The sequence below is a fragment of the Ailuropoda melanoleuca genome, chromosome 11 (genome assembly GCF_002007445.2).
Source record: "Ailuropoda melanoleuca isolate Jingjing chromosome 11, ASM200744v2, whole genome shotgun sequence".
Lineage (NCBI taxonomy): Eukaryota > Metazoa > Chordata > Mammalia > Carnivora > Ursidae > Ailuropoda > Ailuropoda melanoleuca.
The window spans coordinates 76,185,189-76,205,936 of NC_048228.1; the positions used below are offsets into that span (position 1 = coordinate 76,185,189).

The following is a 20,748-nucleotide window of genomic DNA, read 5'->3' on the forward strand; positions in this document are numbered from 1 at the left end:
ACCTTTGGATATCTTTCATGAGTGTAGGAAACAGTGTATCTCATAGGCAGGCAAATAGGATGAAATTCATAATTTTTTATATCTCACTGTCTACATAAGCCAGCATATCAGCAGCAGCCATTACTAAATAGAACTTTACCCTAGGATCTTCGGGTCATCCCTCATTAATGTGTCCATCACTCTACCCGTAGCTTTACAGAAGAAAGCATGGAAGGATAAATATCAGATAATTTGATCATGTGGACGGTGACAGTGGCTTCTCTGAGCCTTCCTCTGTATTATGTATCTTTAAAAAAAACAATTTTAACATTGCCCCAAAACTAATGGAAAAGAAACTGTATTTCTCAGTTTTCACCCTGGATTTGTATCAGTGTTACATATGAATCTTGGTACAGGTTTGGGATAGGAACATGTATCCAGTGTTTCACCCTAGCCTACGCTCAACACTGTGATAACAGTTCTGCCCAGCATTTGTGAAAAGTGACGGAACGATGAAGGGTTGTCTCCTCCAGAGCGGAGAGGCCTCTTGTAGTCTCTGTTAATCTCCCTACCCCCACTGCCTCATCCAGGACAGCTGTCCTATGCCCTACACTAAAACATTCCATGTACGGATGGTTCTTTACTTTCTGTAGATCCATTTTAGTGAGTCCACCAAAATAGTTTGCCAACCTACCACAAAGACAATTGCAAAGTTACCACTCTTCAAAAATAACTGAAAATACCTTCAGACAGTATGTTCCAGGACAGTAAATGGGTTTTTCACTATACTTAGTGTTTCTTAATGAATTATTATTTTAAAACAGGGTGTTTTAAAACACCTTACTTTACCAAATATCTAAGTTGGAACATTTTAGTGGGCTTGGAAATAAGTACAATATTAAAGGGAAATATTGAACAATATTTAAGTGGTGCTTGCATAATTGCATTGAGCAAATTTAGAACGTGCATAGCTTGGTATGTAAATGAAAGGCCACACAAAATGAACACTACTGACTAAGAGTCATGATTAAGATGGGGTTTTAAAGAGAAGGTTCTTAAAGTCTTTTTCTTCTCACAGTGCTAAGCTATTCAAGAAAAACTGAACTTTTAACATGTCTATTAATGTTAACATGTTCCCCATATACTGTATAATGTGACTTGATAGTAACAGCCATACCTGTAAACATCAAGGGCATAGAACTACATAATTTTGAAATGATGAGCAGTTCTCAAAAGGTAGGATAAGACTAGAGAAATACGAATCATCATCACTTATTATTTATTAAGCATCCTCCTGTGAATGGCATTTATATTTCATAGGAGGGACTCTGTCCTACAAGAACTAAAGTGAGAGGTTCAGCGTAGCTCAGGAAAACAACAACAACAAAAACCTAGCCATTTTCCTACTAGGGAAGTAGAGTGGGGAGCACTGTAAATTAAAACTCATATGCAGCAGGAGACCTCTCGTGTGGAGCTGATGTTGACTCTAAGCCAGCGCATCAGAAAGGATGCTCACGAAGTTATCTTTTGTTTGGTCATGGTCTCTGTCCTAGTTGATTTTTTGTATGATCAATTCCTTGCGAGCTGGGGGAGCAGTAAAGGTGGGAAGGACTAGCATTCATAAAGTGCTTCCTAAATGCCAGTCGTTATGGTAGAAGCCATACAATTCCCCAAATCCCACCGTTGGCCTGAGGGCTAGGGATTATACTCCATCTGTGGGTAAGAGGACCAAGAAAGGTTTGCCTGAGGCCACCCAGCTAATAAGTAACAGACTCGGAATTAAAGTTCAGACTCCAAAGCCCTTGCTCTCTCCCCAGTACCGCACTCCTTTCCCAAGAAGCTTTCTTATTGCGCTTTTGCTTTTTGAACACTAGACGTGAACTTGATGTAACAGCTGAGTAAAAAGTATAGCCTCATATGAACCATTACAAAGCAAAACTGCATTATCTTAGACATGTAAGTTTTATCATATGAAAGATAAAATTCTCACATCTGCCTCCTTAACATTGAATGTTACAATATTAAAGTTTATGCGTTTAGAAAGGCCAGCCTGAAACCTGGAAAATGTATCTGGGGAAGAAGAAGCTACGTAATGATACATTGCCGTCCTCTGGATGTCTGTAGCCGTTTCCATCTTAAGCACAGAGACTTCCGGGCATCCCATCCGCAGTGCTCTGCTAACAAAATCAGACCACCTGCTGCTAAAGCTGCCCGCTCCCTCAAAGCAGTTATAGGTTTTAGTGCTCCTCGGGGGTCCCTGGGTCTGTAATGTTAGATCATTTTAAGAATAGAGTAAGAAAAATGACTCGAAAAATGGCCCCTTCTCACTCCCCATATCTGTTTATTTCACTGGCAAAAACAAGTTTTACAACTATTTGCAAAACCACTGGAGTTTTAGATTAATTAGCTTTGTTGCCTTTAATGTAGCTAATTCTCAGTGACAAGGAAGTATGTCTAGTAAGTACCAGTTAACATCCCTGGACTTTAAAAAATATGTGCAGAAGATAAGTACAAATGTCAACATTTCTAAATATTTTACTTCAGCAAAAGCCTGAATGTTTGTGTAATTCCGAGTTCATTCTGCAGATGATCCTTTTACTTTTATTTTTTGTATATGATAAAAATTGTTCCATTTCAGGATTTCAAAATATTTGGCAAAATACAGAACTGACATAACTTAGAACAATGTAACTAAAACTTTTATAGTGGGAAAAACACAAGATGGAAATTTTTCAACTGAGTCCATTCCAGTGATTAAAACAAAAGTGCATAAACATTTGCTGTAACACATGTAGATTACTTATTAGTTCTTTATGCTTATTATGTTCTTTGATATCAAAGCAAAGTTTTAGAAATCAACCACTGGAGAAATGGCATGATTGGGAGGACTGGTGATGTTTAAAGTACATTTCACAATTATTGCTTGAATCCATTTATTTGACAAATAATTGGCTTCCTACTGTGGGAGATACCATTCTACGTGCAGTGGAAAAAAACAGATGCATTATTTCTTGCAATGTGCTTTTACAAGTTACATAATTAATTACACGGGTTTGTTTTTGTGGGGATTATCTTAAACATTTATTGAAAAATAAATATTTTTCCTTGTCATTTTACCTAGTATTCTTTGAAAATAGGTTTGGTTTTTTTTAATGAAATTAAGGAACACATTTCATACCATATTGGAGTGGTGATGGAACCTTTCTAGTTAAAAAGTCTATGAAATTTCTTCTTTGTATGATTTTGAGGATTTCTTTACATGACTAAAAAAATTATTTTACACCAAAATACGTGCAAAGTAGGAAAAAGATATATAGTAATAATTTTGTGATTCTAAAAATGCCATGCTTAGAATGCACGCAGTAAGTCAACCAAGATTTTAGAAGTTAGTAACACTGCTGGCAGGCTTTGTATTTTTTGTTAACTATATTGTACAGGTTCTGTATCCCCATTTGACTTAAAGATAACTGGGGGGTGGGGAAATCTTTTGGCTGGATTATTGGGAACAAAACTCTCCTTTAGCTATGGGAAAAACTGGCCTCGAAAGTATCTAAATACTTTAAATCTCATTTGCCATCTGAGAAAATGGGGTAAAAAGAATCCCTAGACTACAGACTTCTCAAGCAATCTTTTGTTTAAGTCTAACTCTCTCTGGTGGTCCTGTGGGCACACTGGGGTCTCTGCCGAGTTGATAATTCATTTCACACATTTGCACCTGCCCGACAGCCTCACGGAGAGGGCGCAACTGCTCAAGAACGTCTTTAAGAAGAATCACGTGAACTTGTACCGGTCTGAATCCTTGCAACAAAACCTGCTCCGTAAGTATCTGAGTTCCGCTTCATAAATAAACTCTCTGCCGTTATGTCCCAGCCTTCATGAGAGCAGCATTTTGACTTTAGGAATTTTTAACTATTTAAAATTAATACCTAAAGGCAGTTTTGCTTCTTCACAACATGTTACGTAAATAACCAGCGTTCAGAGAAACCTTTGACAACAACCATCTCACTTATAGCAGACAAGACAAAGCATTTTAAAATCTTGCTGCTTTCACTCGAAGAAATAATATTTCCACATGCCCCTTGCTTCCTTAAATCTTAAAAAGAACTAGTGAAATAAATCTTAACTCTTAAAAGCTCCCTCTGTATTGTTATCTTTTCTACTTGAATAACTTTGCAAGGGCTTTTTCAGCTTTCATACAGCACAATGAAACATATATTTTCCCTTTCAAAAATATTTATGAATATTTAGAGTTGTAAGAAATTATTAGGTATCAGGCCCTCTTAACATTTCAAGGAACTAAAAAAGAATATAATATATAAAGCCCTGTAGTAAATGTATTTGTGTTAGTAATATATCTTTTGTTTCATGTTGTTTCCACATATAATTTATTTTCATTTATATATATTCATGTTTAATGCTTTTGCTTTTTATACTTCAAGAGGCCTGTTCTAAAGATGTGACCCCCTTGGGGGTCATTGCTTATCCCCAACCATGCTGGGGCATGAGTCAGTTTATTTGTAGACACTGAAAGCCAAGGACAATGTCGTCCCAAGGAAGGGGACCACTTTTCCAGCACGGGCAGTCCGTGTGTTTATCTCTGCCCCCTTCTCACTTTTATTCTTTCTTCTCTCTCATCCACCCGATCTGGATGGGAACTGTGTGTGCCCACTAGCCTAGATACCCCCCCGCCCCAGCAGCCAGGAAGCAAAAATTGGATGGCTTGGATTTGAGATGCCGAGAGGAGAACAGAGGGGGGTTGAGAGCACCTGCTCACTCATCTGGGGGCAGAGTTCATAGCTCACAGCCTGCAGTCAGCCCACTCTTCATGGTACAGTTGAGTCGGCATCTTTTCCGGATGTAAAAAATTCGTGTCTTCACGCGTGCTTTTGAAGGCAGGAGGGGCACAGTTGTTCCCCAAGTTAGAAAATGAATCCTTCACACTCAGAATAACAGAGATTCCCAGTGACCTCACAACAATCGTTTCTGTTTTATCTTTAACTTACAGACGGGTATGCTTTCTCACAAGATGAGAATGGAATCGTGTCACAGTCTGAGGTGATTCGAGCATACGATACCACAAAGCAGAGACCCGACGAGTGGTGATGGGATGGGGGCTGCGAGGCAGGGGCTGCTAGGGCTCTGTGGAGAGCTCCCAGGTCTTACCGGATCTGCTGACCAATTCCAGTCTGGTCCCAGGAGGGGAAAGTGGATCTGAGCTCATCTCCTTGATTGACCGTCAGATTCGTGTGTATTACAGACATAAGCACTGTGCAACTCTACTGTAACACCATCTCTTTCAGATTTTTTAAAGTATTTGCTAAGTCTTTGTAAGCAGAAATTGAAAATGAGCTTGTATCTTGCCAGAATGCTTTCTTAAACTGAGAATAGGTCAGTAGTCTTATGCCGTTACTCCGGGGCTGTAACTGACTATCAATTTACTGGATATACCACAAGGCGACCAACCATGAAAAAATTCTGAAGTGGTAATAATTTATAGGGACTCTTGATATCCAGACTTAGATTTCAGAATATGCTGAAAAAAACCAGCACTCTTCTCTAAGGAACTGACTCACCTTCTTGAGCAAAATTTCTAAACAAGACATTAACAAGTGTTTGTGTCAAAATTGTCTTGATAAATGTTTGCCAAAGACGTTCATTAAGTGTATTTCTCATTCAGTAGTCATTTGCCCAGAAATTTAAGAGAAAGTTTACCTCCAGTTCTGCTGTAAGATCTGCATGCTTGACTTTTCAAATGTAAGAATGGTTTGCAAAAATGAGTATTTCAAGGCATTTGCTACTAAAATCCGTGGTGTTGCACCTTTGGCCTTACAAATGCTTCTTTCTTGTTTGTCTTGTTTACTTGTTAACGTTGGAGGGCCCACATGGCAATGTGACTGTCATTATGATACTGATTTTTAAACTGTACGTCTCCGTCATTTCTGATGAGGGGTCCTCATCCTTTAGATTTTTCTAAAAATCTGGCTTCTGCTGAAGATTGAGTGCTGTCATTTTATCTTAACGTTTTCTTAGATATTTACGTGAGCTCCCCACTGCTTCCGTGGAGATGTTTGGATGTTTTGTCGGATAAATGCATGGGCTTTTGTAATGTACATAGGCTCGGCTTTTGTCCTGTGTTTGGGTTCTTTCCACCAGTTCCTGCTAGAGATGCCTGCTGCCGAACATAGCCCACCCCGTGTTCTGGTGACTGTCCCTGTACTGAACCCTGAGAAATCACAGTTTGCTTGTCAAGCAGCTCCCCCAAATTAGTCACACGCTGCTAATTGGGACAAATAAGTAGTACATATTCCCCATTTTAAAAACACCTATTTTACTCAAGCCTATAACTTTACAGTCAGAGACACTCTTCATCACAAGTAAATTTTGTTACTATGTTTTTAAATGTATGTTCAGTTTAAGTTTTTTCAGCATTTCCAAGCCATCTCCTGAAAAATGCCTATTTTGCTACCAACAATAAATGGTGAAGGGGCTGTTTAAAAACCACAACCGGTTTTCTATACTCTTTTTAAAATAATGCTTTCATTTAAAAAAAAATAAAAAGGAATTCTAGTTTTCAGATACACTTCAGAGATCAAAGCAAACTTTTTGCCTTTTATTCAGAAGCCTGTTTGCCTTTAAGTGGATTTACCAGCAAAATAGGTAGAACTCCCTCTTTAAAAAAAACAAAAACAAAAACAAAAGTCAACTAGAATTGCGAGGAGAGGTGATTTTCCAAGTCACTCCTTGAGTTGAATAATGTCACAATCTTTTTACCCTTTTTCTTCAAGATCTAGATTTAAAATTCAGTGATATGTCATTTCCTTCTCTGTATTTTTAGTTATTTAGTTACAAGTATGCCTCCCCCGTTTTCTAGAAATGAGAGGGGTTATAACTAACACATACATAATTCTAAAGGGGGCAAGGAGTTGACGCAGTTCACTTCCTAGACTGTTCCCATTTGGGGATTAAGATTATTGCAAATCGAAACTCCTAGAAAGACCGCAGGTGTAAGAGTCAAAGACCGTCTTCAAAACTCTGAAGTCACAGATTTTGTCTACGGAAGGGATATTCAGAGCGGCTTTCCTGGGCCTCCCCTGGGCGATAGTCAAGGTCAAACCACACAAATCAAAATGCAAGAACGAGGTACATCCCTGCAGAGAAACACTTCATCGCTGTTAGAGGCAGGAGCTGCTTCCCTTCGCCTCCACCCCAGCAGTGGCACCCTTCTCCCAGATTTTCATATCAAAATATGATGGATGTAATAGAACTGAATCTTCTAGCCTAAAAAAAAAAAACAAACAAAAGTTTTATTTTTATCTTAAAACATGGATTATTTCTATGGAGCTCTTCGACATGAGTAGAATACTCATGTTAATTAATGTATGAGACTGTGGTCTGAAATATGGCTAATTTAGGCCTTTTTTGTCCCATAGTCCTATTTTTGAATTATTAAGTCAATTCCTTTGCTTCTTGGGTGAGGGAGGGGGTTGGACAGCAGGGAGTGACCTCCTTGGTAAAACTTAACAGCCTTGCAGTCGCAGTGACTTTATAGTGTTAGACAAAACCCTCTGCATTTTTAACCTTCCAAAGAGGGAGGAAAGTGAGAGTTTTACCAGGATTAAAACAGCTGAAGTGACTTTTTAACTTGTATTTTCTGAAATAAAGGACACATACTCTTCAATTAAAAAGTCCCTTGTAGGGACTTTGGCAAATGCTAACACCATCTTCCTGTACAATGTTTACAATTCAGAAAATACTACTTACAGCAGAAAATCCTCATTCATTTAACATTGAAAAGCTGGGAGTTGCTTCTCTAATATTGACTAGTACACAGTGATATTGAGCATGAACTTTCTACATGTTTTATATACACATATAAAAATATATTGGTAGCTCACACCCAGAAAGATGCTATTTGGCAGAAACTGTTAGCAGAAGGGTGTTTCTCAGGAATGTAGCAAATTTAAAATGATCTGTGTGTTGCCTGCCCTCCCACACCCCGATCGGTGTCTGATGTGAGCCTGATTAAGCAGTGTTGCAGTTAGTGGAAAACCTTTTTCTAATCAAGTCAGGTGAACATGTATTCTTATTCAATAATATTGTTCATTTACATGAATTATATAGTCATTGAGGGGAGTCAGTAATTCCTCTTACTTTTCAGGGGGAAAAGTGAATTCCAGAAATCAACATTTATTCTGATTATTAAGTTTTGTGTTTTAATTTTACAATTTAGCATTCTAAATAACAAACATGAACCTCACATGATAACTTGTTCTGCATTCTGTGGACTGTACATCACTGATAACTTGTCATTTAAAACGTTCTTTCCGGAAATGAATGCTAGTCTGAAAGTAATAGATTGTATATTTGTAGTTTTTAAATTATTTGTAACAATGTCCTAATTATTACCATGCTAAATGATCATCAGTGTATATTTTTGTGCAGTTGGCCTATGACAGTTCTTGGTTCTAAAACTTATTTTATCAAATAAGCCTATATATAATCTTATAAATAACCATTTATAAAATTTATCGTGAAAATGCCCACCCCACTCACGTGGTGTAGACCAGACCTGTGGAATTCTTTTTGTAAATTCATGTAATACCATGCAGTTCGGTGCCTAATAAATGCTTTTTAATGACGAACATTTCTATAATGCTTCTTTAAGAGATCATAATCTGATTTTTCTCACATTAAAATAACTGAAATCACTTGTGAGACTTAGTTATACTTTGCTGCATTTTAATTAACCTTCGGTGGCTATTAAAATGGAATGTAAGTTAAACTTTGAAGGAAAGGAAATAAATGTTTTCCATTTTTCGTCTTGATTTATTTTCTGTATGAAAGCAGCTGTGTTTTTGATAGGTTTATGGTTTGCATGAATTAATATTTAAAGTGGCCTAGGCCAATGCATGGCTATTGCTGTAAATCTTGATGTTTATTTCTGCCTTATAAAATTCTATCATGGCCTACCTGGAATTTAATATTCGGTGGACAAATTAATTGGTTCTCTGCACCACTTTTTTTTAAATAAGTAAATCATTTTACAAACAAATTTGAACAAATTTAATTGCAACCTTTGTTTAGCTTGCTTCTAAGAACTTTTCTTCATAAAGCTCACAAAACTTCTCAGCAAATAAATCTCCCGTAAGTAGGAAAAAAGCTAGATTTCATACATGCTTACTCTGAATTAACAGCAACTTCCCATAGGTCAGTCTGCTCTTGCAAAAATGTGAGCAGAATATTAAAAAATAATAAATATTTCTGTGTTTCATGGTTCTAGAATAGAAGCCATAAATGCAGTAAATACTGTTTGCTGTTTAGCTACTTCAAGCTTCATTTTTCACATTTTCAAGTTTATTAAGTTTAAAAAAAAAAGGCAGCCTTGGAAGGTAGCTACTATGTAAAATTGAAGTTTGCATTAAAGATAAAATAGTATTCTCAGCTCCATGAAAATCCATTCCTGCCGACACTGCTGTCGAAACCGTGAAGCTGCATGAGGGGAGAGTACTGAGTCTGTGATTATAGTTTTCTCAGGTTTGTTTCTCTCGACGTTCAATGCACTGTGTTTTATAAATAGTTATTAAATTTCAGTAATATTCAGTTCTCTGCAGTGTTATGTGTCATTGGCCTTTTGTGAATGTGCATGTTTTAAACTGCAAATTTTAAACGTTTTGTCCTCTCATTGTTATTAAAAATGAAATAAACTGTACCATTACATAAAGAAATTGTTTCCGTTTTAATTGCTAGTGTTAGAAACTGGATTGTGTTATAAAACCTTCAGAGCCACTGTAATTATAGTCTAAGAAGGTCTATCCACTTCACAACATTTTAACATTTTGTTGACCACCCAGGTGATACAGAAAATTGCCCTTCATGTTAGTCCGGCTAAAAGAGCATGAAGAGGGGGATGCCTGGGTGGCTCAGTCGTTAAGCGTCTGCCTTCGGCTCAGGGCGTGATCCCAGCGTTCTGGGATCGAGCCCCATATCAGGCTTCTCCGCTGGGAGCCTGCTTCTTCCTCTCCCACTGCCCCTGCTTGTGTTCCCTCTCTCGTTGGCTGTCTCTGTCAAATAAATAAATAAAATCTTTAAAAATAAAGCATGAGGAGGAGCATATGGAGTCTAGTTCGGTGAGAGGTGGGGTTAATGAATTTGAGACCCCCTCCCAAAAAAATTTTTTTAAAGAAAATTCCAGTATTTTGATTCTTCAGTCAGAAAATCCTCCCAGGATTGTCCCTATTACATATTTAAATCAGCCAGCAAGTCAACAGCTAATTCCTGGCTCAGTCCTTTCACGGTGGTTGGATTTCCTAAATTTTCTAAGCCCACCAGTTTTTTGAAGTTCATGAGAAAGTGGCCAAGGGTAGCCAGTAACATTTGAAGGAAGCAACCAAAAAAAAAAAAAAAAAAAAAACATTAAAATTGCTGTGTGAGACAAAAGCACAAGAAACATTGGAAATGAGGCTAATGGCCTTATCAAAAGCAAGCGTCATTTGGCAAAAGGGAAGCAAATGAAGCCTCAAATTCATGAACTGCTGGCACAGGGTCAGTTCACAGAGAGGTTGCACTGGGCGAGCAGTTTGAGAAGCCTCTGGCTGTACTAGCGAGCGGCGGCGTGTGCTTAGCCATCAGGGGCCCCGTGTCCTTTCCCACAGTCTTTCCAGGGACAACGATCGTGTGTGGGTCTCCCGAGCAAAACCACAGCAAAACAAGGTGTACAGAAAAGTTACCTGTGGATTGTATCAAATGACCTGCACATTCCTCTCCGCTGTCCCTTGAAGTCAGCCCTGTGTTTATACTGACCCCGGGGTTTCAGACACTGTCTAATATTACCTAAATACTAAAGGAAGCAGCAAACTTGAAATACATTCTCATAAATTCAGTATGTCATCCCCATTGAATGCGTGTTTCCATATGCTTGTGGCGTCTCTAACCTCAGCTTCCATTTTGGCAACACAGAGACAGTCATTTTAATGAAGAAAGATCTTTCTAACCTGGTTAATTTCACTAATAGGCTGGTAAAAATTATTGGAAAATATGTACTATGGTTTACAATTGTTTTATTTCAAATGCCAGCTCTGTATCTAGCATTTCAAATAAGAATTCTCTGTCAGGATAATTGCATTAATAACTAATGTTTAATTGCAATTTTAAAATAGCCATATACATGTCAAAATATGTCAACAGTTTGTCCCCTTAATAGTTCAATACATCTTTAAATTCTTGTTTTTCCTGAATGTGTACTAAGTAAGTTTTTTAGGTTATGCAAAGGTAAATTGATCCTAACCCGATGAAATGGACCAGATTCCTAATTGTGATTGCATATACTTTCAGGAACCTTTTTGGTTATCTCATTTTAGAAAATTTCTCATGGATTTAAGTCAATCTGGCCAATTCTCCCCTCTATGACATAATAATAACACCAGGAAAAAGTAAATAGGTGGGAAAAATAAGAGGGAAAAATCTATCCATTTGGACAACTAAAAGGTATAATGAATAATCATTCTAAAGCAAATTTATTAAATGTACAGGTCGTGAATACCCAACAGGATGGGAGAGTGCTCTACTCCTGGCAACAAGGGGACGTTGGCCAGCTATCAAAAGGGGCCATGGATTTTCATGGACTCACTCCATCAAACCAGGGGCCATTTTCTCTGTTCCCTGCCCTCCAAACAACAGCTACATCTGCCCTCCCCCAGTACTTAGCCTTTTGTTTCTGTTCTAGGGTAGGTCACCTGCTTTCTATTATTCATCGTGAATTTACTACACAGCTCCCTCTCCACTAGAACGCAAGTGATTGGAGACAGTGACTCTAACTCCTTATTTCTCAAGACAACCCTAAGCAATAAGGTGCCATTAGTATCTCCATTTTACAAATGAGAAAACTGAGACACAGTGAAGGTATGTAGGTGGCCCAAAGTCACTCAGCTTATAATAAGTGACAGAGCCAGAAAACTAACCCAGTCACTATGACACCAAAATCCCTGCTAGGTCACCTGGTCTCCTGAGTTTCTCATGGCAAAGGGAGAAATGTTGCTCACCTAATATTTCTATTCAAGCTTCATATTATTCTGTATTTCATAATGTAGCACAAACTCTACTGACTGTTACAACCCCCTCTATAATAGGATATGTGCAATATTACACAATCACCTTTTTCCCAGGAGATTTTCTGAAAAGTAACTTGGCTATTTTTTTCCTGAGAAAATTAGGCCTTCCAGAAATTCTAGGAATTTCATTCTACTGGGGAGGGAGCGTGTAGTAAGTTATATGTCATAAAGAATGTAGAATTTCAGGGGCGCCTGGGTGGCACAGTGGTTGGGCGTCTGCCTTCGGCTCAGGACGTGATCCCGGCGTTATGGGATCGAGCCCCACATCAGGCTCCTCTACTATGAGCCTGCTTCTTCCTCTCCCACTCCCCCTGCTTGTGTTCCCTCTCTGGCTGGCTGTCTCTATCTCTGTCGAATGAATAAAAATAAAATCTTAAAAAAAAAAAAAAGAATGTAGAATTTCAAAACAGCCCACTGGGGTTCGAATCTTGGCTCTGCTATTAGTGTCTGGCCTTGGGCACAGCCTTTAACCTTTCTGCTTTGATTTCTTCATCTGCACAACAGGCATGATGACAACCCCTACTGCAGGCTTATGGAGATTAAAAGTCACAATTCATGAAGCACTCAGGACACACACCGTGCTTAGTAAATGGCACCCGTTATTTGCATAAGTACCTTTCAAAGCATAGAACTTCGGTTCTTCAAAATAATCGTGATTTTAGGGTATTAGGACCCAAATTCTTTGTGAAAGTAATAAAGCATTAATCAGCCAAATTTCCGCTATATTTTGGTGGTGTGGCAAGTTGTTGCAAGCCTCTCTTTGGAAATTTCAGGGGATTTGGCATGACCCTTGCTCTATAAACTTTCTAAAATGGAGATGTGATCAAGCCGCTTTCCCTCAGGGACCCCTTCAAGGTTCTCCCTTGCATTTGGTTTGACCACCATGGTTTTCAAGACCTCGAATACTGACCCTGACCATCTCTCCACCCTCACTCTTGGAATTCTTTGTCTAGTTTCCAGATTGTTCCTTGTTTATTTATGCTGGTGGGTGCCTCCGTGCCTTTCTACCAGTTCTTTGCTTAATACGCTCTTCCTGGTCTCTCCCTCCCCCACCCAGTCTTTCTCACTCACCTCCCATTCATCTGGAGGCTCGGGTCCAATCTCGTCCCCTCCAGATGAGTGAGGTGTTGTCAAGGCAGTCTATGTGTCCCCTATCATTGCAGTTACCGGAATGAATTCTAAGTGTCGGTTTGTTGGGTTCCTTTTCCCCCTACGTGATTGAGCTCCTAGAAAGCAAGAAAGATAACGTGCTTCTCTTGCAAAGCATCTATAACACCTTGTCACAAGGTCTTGCAGCCATGCCTGAGTGCATGAACATAGTGGCTCTCTGGATCAGACCTGCGTTTTATTCATCTTGATACTCCCAACCCCTAGCCCAGTGCCTCCATGAGTGGTGTCCAATAAATGCTTGCTGAATGAACGATTTCCGGAAATCTGCTGCAGGATGGCCTCATTACCCTGGGTTTGTAAGTACTCTTAGCCACATATCTTTTAGAGAGAAGTCCAAAGACATGCACTATATGGCAGCAAGTAGGTGGGGCTGTGGTTTGATTCAGTGTCGCTGAGTGCCATGTTACACTGAGGACACAATGTCTCCCTAATTTTAAACAACTTACTGCCCATTAAGTTGATGGATTGGAGCACCTTGCTAAGGAAGGGAGGTTTGCAGACGTGAACTTCCTGAATTCCTTAGCATTATTTTCAGTAATGGAACTGCTTCCCGAAGGGCTGGCAAATAAAGCACAGCCACTAGAGAAATCTGACAAACTGGATGGTTTTCGGTGGAGGCAGTTCTGCCCTCTAGAGGACATTGTGGAATCGTGTGGGGCCGGCTGTGGCACGACCGCGTTGGGGTTGGGGAACCGGTGTGCCCGTAGGTATTCACTGGGTGGGACTCGGTTTTAACAGAGATCCCACAATGCATAGGATGGTCCACCCGACAAAGACTTGATGACCGTGGGCATGACTTTGGAATGTCCCACCTTTCCTTTAGGTGGAAACACCTAATCCCATTTTACTGTACACTATCTTTTGCACTGCTTTAGTATACACTGAATTTTCCAGATATCTAACTACTGTGAACACCAAAAGGAGATCAGACCTTGCTCTGTTTGGAAAAAATCACATTAAAAGCCGCAATGCAATCCGGATGGGTGAGTTGCCAGTCTAACACACCCGCGTTGGTCTGGATTCGGGGCTGCCAGGTCTCAGTGATTCTGTGTAAAGGTTCTACTCTGAGACCTTTGTTAGGTCTACTGAAGCTGTTACATTTTGAAATAGATTATTTTCCTTTTCTTTCTCCTATTTATCGTGAAAACGTAATCAATACCATGTATTGATTTTTAAAAATTGTATCTGTAGTGAAAAATATTACCTATAAATTTCATGTTAGGATAAAGGGATGGCACAAAATGTTTGCTCTAAGGAGAGCTCTCTGGGCCCAATAGAGTGGACAGTCGCTGTTTTAGAGAGAGGAACTGGGCTTCATGCTTTCCTCCGCATGGGATTTCATGCACAGAAATGTCAAAACCTCCCCGCGGGTGTCCCCTTGCTGTTCGAATCTGATTTTGCACACAGCTCCAGGACTGACCAGCTATGGGGCCCGGGGCAAGTTACTCACTCCTCCAAGTCCAGAAGATAGGAACTGAAATAACTCCCTGTTTGGAGGGTAAGATGAGTTAGTGCATACAAACATGTACAATAATTTTGGATGCCTGGGTGACGCAGTTAAGCGTCCAACTCTTGCTTTTGGCTCAGGTCATGATCTCAAGGTCTTGAGATGGAGCCCCATGTCAGGCTCTGCACTCGGCACAGAACCTGCTTAGGACTCTCCCCCTCCCTCTGCTCCTCCCCGCCATGTTCTCTCACTCTCTAAAATAAATAAATATATCTTTAAAAATATATATTTAGGATAGTTTTTGGCTCATAAGAGCCCAGCAGAGATTAACTTTAAAAATATCAGGAGAGCGCTACGTAACAAACAGGCATAAAACCAGTCTAATGACGTAGGAGGGCTTCAGAGCACACTCACAAACGTATCCAGTTATTGGGAAGCCTTTCCTCCTTCCCTTCCTTCCTTCCTCCCTCCCTTTCCTGCTTTCATTTCTTAATTATTTTGGTGAGTATGGGATATCTGAAGTCACCATCTTAGTCATGGGAGAAAGCAGGGGACTAGAAGTCAGAGTTCCTCTGCCATCGGACTGGACAAAGGCCCAGTGTTTCGAACTTGCTCCCTCAGCTGTAAAGCAAAGTGGCAAGGCCACATGACTTTCTTAGATTGGAAGAGATCTTCTCAGTTGGTAGAGCATGTGACTCTTGAACTCAGGGTCCTGAATTCAAGCCCCACGCTGGGCTTAGAGTTTACTTAAAAAATAAAAAATAAAAGTGGATTGTATTTTTAAAAAAATAAAAATGAAAAGAGATATTGAGGGTGACATATGGTAGTGTGAATTCATGTAAACCTGGGTTCCCAAACACCCTCAGGGGCCAGGGATGTTACAGGATTGAGGGAACTGGGCCAGGTTGGGAGGCCAGGCAGGATGCTGGTGAATGGCAAGTGGCTGGTCTGAAAAGGCAACCTGACCCCGTGGCAGGACAAGGACCCTCCATGCCACATCTTCCGAGTGTCCCAAGAAGCCAGAAATCCAGATGCTTATGAGAAATGTCCCGATCTTTAAATCTATAAAAATTCACTTCCTTCCCTGTTTTTCACATGCCCTGATGCAGAAAAGAGCTTTTCAATGCAATTCAAAATCAATGCAGGATTTTTTTTTTTTTAGATTTCAAAATATGAAGTGCTAAGTAAAGACATTTCCTTTTATTGAGTAGCAGAGAGTATCATTAAGAAGATAAAATGAAGGGCTTTGATCTAAAATTTCAAATGGGTTTCACAAAAACATATTTTATTTATTCTAACCCAGCAGAATATATGCCCAAATGTGTAATCGTCAGACGTGGAATTCAGGGGCACTTTAAGATGCATAATATTAGGTGACTGTAACCAACAGCTGAACTCTGAACTCCACAGTTATTAACATAAAAAATTTCAGTGTGACTACTAAATAATTAGTACCGTCAATTGTGGTAAATACATTAAGTTACAAATCTTTACATTTGTACATAACTCATTTTACAAATAAAGGTTTTAAGACTCAACTGTCCAACTTCCATTTAAACACTAAATGTTGCTGAACGAAAAGTCTGCAATAAATATTCCCTCAGGTGGGTGGGGGAAATGCTCTTACGTAAGATCGGTGTTACAACCAATAGCTGAGTAAATATTTAAACCTTTATACTCCTCATGTGGTTACGGAAATCTTGTATTCTGAAAAAGCTCTTATATTTTAAACAAAATCTAGTTATTAATTTAAAAAGTTACTGTTCCCACAATGCTAATATTATTCACGGTTAGGCTGCTCCCCGAATCATAAATAGGTTGTTCAACTGTCCCCTCAGGTTGCTGAGTTGTTAGTTTTTTAAAAAAGAACCTTCAATAATTACCGTCAGGTGTTTTTCTTTGCTTGTTGATGTATAGATTTGTATTATGACTCACTAAACAACTGAGAATGAAAAAAGACCGCTTGGGCCTTCCCTAACAGGACAGCTTGAGCTGTCCAATAACGCATCTCTAGCCAACCTGCAACTTTACAGTCCAACTGCTGCCTATTTGGAATAAAAGTAGCACAAACTGAAATGTGATAATAACCATGTTTTCAAAGGCAGAAAGCAATTCTGTAACACGCCCATCCTGTGATTGGGGCCGGGAAGCGTAGGATGAAGATGGTGCTGTATTTTCTAGCACATTCCTCCAGGACCGTACTTGGTTCAAGGGAAATTCCCCCCGAAAGTCCTTGTGGCAATGGTGACAGGCCTCCACCTGTCTTGCGGGTGTCCTACCGGCTGGATTTATCGTGGTGGCCTGTCAGCTAGAACTGAAGTCCGGACAGCTCTTCCCAGGCAGCGGGGGCTCCTGCTGGAGCGGGTAAGCGAAATACTGGGGTGACACCAGGAAACCGGATGGCTGCGTCAGGTGGATTGGGTGGCCCGTGGTGTAAGGTGGGGGCGGTGAGGGCACCAGGCAGCCTGGCTCTGCTCTGGCAAAGGAGAATCTGCGGATGGAGCCCCCGGTGGAGCTGGAGCTGGTGGCCGTGCTGGACTGCCTGGAAGGTGCCCTGAGGCTTGTGGAAGTCAAGATCATGGGCAGGGTCTCTGTCTGGTAGCTGCGGAGTGAGAAGCGGATTGGCTGCTGTGAGGGCTCCTTGGGTCTCAAGCAGGTGCAGCAATAAATAGCCACTAAAGAGCCCAGGATGATGAAGGCAATGAAGATGGAGCCGACGATGAGGAAGGGGACGTAGACGGGCTCTAAAAGGGAAAAACAGACAGACACAGGTGTTGGGGCAAGAGCCTCCCAAACTCCAGGCAGCTTACTGGTGGGACGTAAGCAGCTCAGTATGACCACCCTGGTCAGCCCAGGCTCTCGGAGCTTGTTCCTGCTGATCTCCGAAGTGCAAACTCAGACGACTAAATATTCTTGCTGCGAGCGGGGAGGAAGCAAACTGATACTGCGGCCTCTGTTAGCAATCAGCCATTATATTGCACATCCGGAAATCAGAAGGAACAGACTCTGCCCTCCTGTTTGAGCACTGGAGGGAGGGGAAGAGTGAGCTGTTTGGTCACCATATCTCTGGATTTAAATCCAGGTTTCTGGTAGTGTTACCACGGTGGAAGCAGTCATCTTCCATCCAAGAATCTCCAATCTAAGCAAAGAGAACCAGGCCTGTAAATGAGAGCCCCAGTAGGAGACTAAGGAAAGAACGGTATAAAGAAACCCATAACGGACCCCAGTTAACTGTGTCTGTGACTGCATCGGAAATTGTCATCTCTGGATACTTCTTCCCAGAAACAGCTTGGGATGCCCACTCCAGCTGTCACACCCCTGCCCCTCGATTCCCACCCACACTCTGGGAAGGTCAGGCCAAACCTTCAATCACGAGACAGTTCGTGTTGGTGGCTTTCTGTGACAGCGTCCCTCAGAGAGAGCAGACCCATTTCCTTCTCTCTGTGCAAGGTGGACATAAAATTTCCCACCCCTGAGCCCCCCCACACACCCCTGGGGGACACTCCAAGAGTCTCCCCTGTCTGATAGAGCCACCTCTGGATGCAACCTCCAGCTCAGAGGCGAACGGAAGAAGACCCGTGTTGACTAAGGCCTTACTGTGTGCCTGGCTCTTTCTCGTTATCTGATTCCAGCCTCGTGGAGACTCTTGTAAGGTGGACATGGTAAGCTCTGCTTTCCAGATGTGGAAACATATGTGTTTTTGACCCTCCCCAAGACACACAGGTGGTGACTGACAGGTAACTATCAACCCGGAGGCTCTTGTGGGTTCCTGGGTGTCAGCTCTTGGGTCTCCCATGGCTCTGCCACGTTTAGTAGCACCCTGTAGAAGGGGGGAGAAGCCACCGACTAACCACTTACTGGGAGCACCGTGCTAAGCATTCCTACACTCTCACTTAATCCACAACGCAACTCCTCTGAGAACAGTATGCACATTTTAGAGTTGAGAGGAGGCCCAGAGCAGTTAAGTAACTTGCCCAAGTTACACAGCTGGCAAGGGAAAGAGTCACAAGCCAAGGTTTCTGAGAGCTGGGCCGATCCCACCTCCGTGCAGAGACGAACCCTCTCCTGCTGTTCCCCGGCAACAAAGCGGATTCGGAGAAGCCCAGGAAGGAACCCCGGATGCAGACTGCGCACTGACACTTAACTCCGCAGAGCAGCCGGGCCCTAGGGAGAGTGGAGTAAGCCAAGGGAGAGTCTGTATCCTTTTTTTTTTTTTTTTTAAACAAGCGAGGACGGCCTAGAGTTCCCTGCTTTCCCCTGCGCATCTTTTCTCCAGAAACCACTTCCCCAATCCACCAGATTGGAGGGTTTTGACGCTCAAAATTAAATTCCTTGAGAGTACAATGGAGTTCTAAGGCAGAGCAGGCTCCCCTTTCCTCTGGGTTATTATTCTCTTGGCGGGGGGCGCTGGGACGGAGGGGGGACTCTAGGCACCATTAATTCTCTTTCCCCGGGACCTTCTCTTGCCCGCTTCAGACTTCGGCCCTGGAGTTCTGGGGTGTCACCCGCTCTTAGCTCCGCCCGCTCCCCCGGTTTCCCGGCGGTAAAACCATAGCCTCAAGCTCTAACGGGTTTCCCTGACGTTCCCATTCACGTGGAAAGCTTTTTATTTTTTCTTTTTCTTTTTCTTTTCTTTTCTTTCTTTCTTTCTTTCTTTCTTTCTTTCTTTCTTTCTTTCTTTCTTTCTTTCTTTCTTTCTTTCTTTCTTTCTTTCTTTCTTCTTCCTTCCTTCCTTTCCTTCCTTCCTTCCTTCCTTTTTTTTCAGGTGTAAAGTTCCTCTGCTGGGGTCATGATTTACTCCGCTCTGAACTGAGCAGAAATTTGACCCGTGTTTTCCGACATGAGAATAGGGGGCGGGCAGCNCTTCCTTCCTTCCTTCCTTGATTTACTCCGCTCTGAACTGAGCAGAAATTTGACCCGTGTTTTCCGACATGAGAATAGGGGGCGGGCAGCCCCTGCGACCCTGGTTTCTAAATCTCCACCTCGAGGACCTGGGCATTTCTGAAAGGCGTGACAATAGGGGGTGGGCCGGAGAGGGTAATTCGATGCAGAGAAAGGAAGTCGGGAGAAGGAGGCAGAGGCTTAGGAACGCTACCACCAAAAACGGGGGAGGGGGGTGAACGTGGTTCAAGTTCCTTGGCCCTGCGGGGCTGCAGATCAGCACTCCCCAAGAGTGGCGGTCTCTGGCCGCCGGCAACCCCCGAAACTCCTGGAGTGACCAGGGCGCGCCATGGGGCGCCCCCACCGCCCCGGAAAACCGCAGTCCGACCTGGCGCTGTCCCCGTAGCTCTTCCCCTCACCTCCCGCGCTCCCGGGGGCTCCAGCTGTCTCGCCCAGGGCCACCAGGTGCCAGCCCTGCGGTCTTCGCTGTCCCTTGCAAAGTTTCCTGGGGCCGACCCGCGGAAAACGCGTGTGGCGGGAATCGGGACTGCAAAGGAATGAGGGCGCCTGACCCGAAACGCGACCACCCACCCGCTCCGCCTCGATGCCCCCACCCGGCCGCTCCACCGTGCGCCGACCCAGGGCCGCCTGCAGCGCACGCGGGGGGCGCGCCGCGGCCAGGACGCCGGGCGGGGGCCGAGGGCCGGCACTTACGCGCGGTGATGCCGGGGTGCTCCAGCTCGCCGCGGTCGTTGGTGCAGCTTCCCTGCTCCAGCCTGGCGTCGGCCGCGGCGCAGCAGTAGCGCAGCGCGCAGGAGCCGCAGCAGATGGTGGCGTCCAGCGTGTCGAAGTCCTCCGGGCATTGGAAGCCCTCGTGGTAGTTGCCCTGCACGTCCACCCAGCCGTGGCAGTATTCTCCGGACTGCTGGGCGCCCGCTGGGCTCCAGCGCAGGCAGCCCAGGAGCAGCCAGAGCGCCAGCAGCGCCCCCATCGCCGCTGGGCGCCCGGGGCGGCCGGGAGGGGACGCAGCTGGAGAGCGAAGGGCTGAGCGCCGCGGTGCCGCCTCCCCCGGGGCGCGGCTCGAGCGGCTGGCCCCGGCGGCCGAGGCCCCCCTCTCGCGTGGGCTAGCAGGGGCCGAGGAGGCGGCAGGGGCCGCGCAGCGGG

General features: G+C 42.9%; 2 protein-coding genes across 5 annotated transcripts in view; one reads left to right on the top strand and one right to left on the bottom strand.

Moving 5' to 3' along the window:
- ATP8A1 (ATPase phospholipid transporting 8A1) overlaps window positions 1-9,700 on the top strand; it is a 225,937-nt gene extending 216,237 nt beyond the window's left edge. For all 4 annotated transcript variants that reach the window (XM_019801970.2, XM_019801971.2, XM_019801972.2 and 1 more), the window contains 2 exons: window positions 3,706-3,797; window positions 4,985-9,700. In XM_019801970.2, the coding sequence (XP_019657529.1) occupies window positions 3,706-3,797; window positions 4,985-5,082 (190 nt within the window). In that variant the 3' untranslated portion in view covers window positions 5,083-9,700. The remainder of the gene's footprint in view (window positions 1-3,705; window positions 3,798-4,984) is intronic.
- Window positions 9,701-16,866: 7,166 nt separating this feature from the next.
- SHISA3 (shisa family member 3) lies at window positions 16,867-20,742 on the bottom strand. The gene is made up of 2 exons (XM_034672129.1): window positions 20,299-20,742; window positions 16,867-17,447 (listed from the first exon to the last, which is right to left on the bottom strand). The coding sequence occupies exons 1-2, from the start codon at window positions 20,573-20,575 to the stop codon at window positions 17,008-17,010; spliced, it is 717 nt and encodes a 238-aa protein (XP_034528020.1). The 5' UTR covers window positions 20,576-20,742; the 3' UTR covers window positions 16,867-17,007.
- Between the last annotated feature and the right edge of the window lie 6 nt (window positions 20,743-20,748).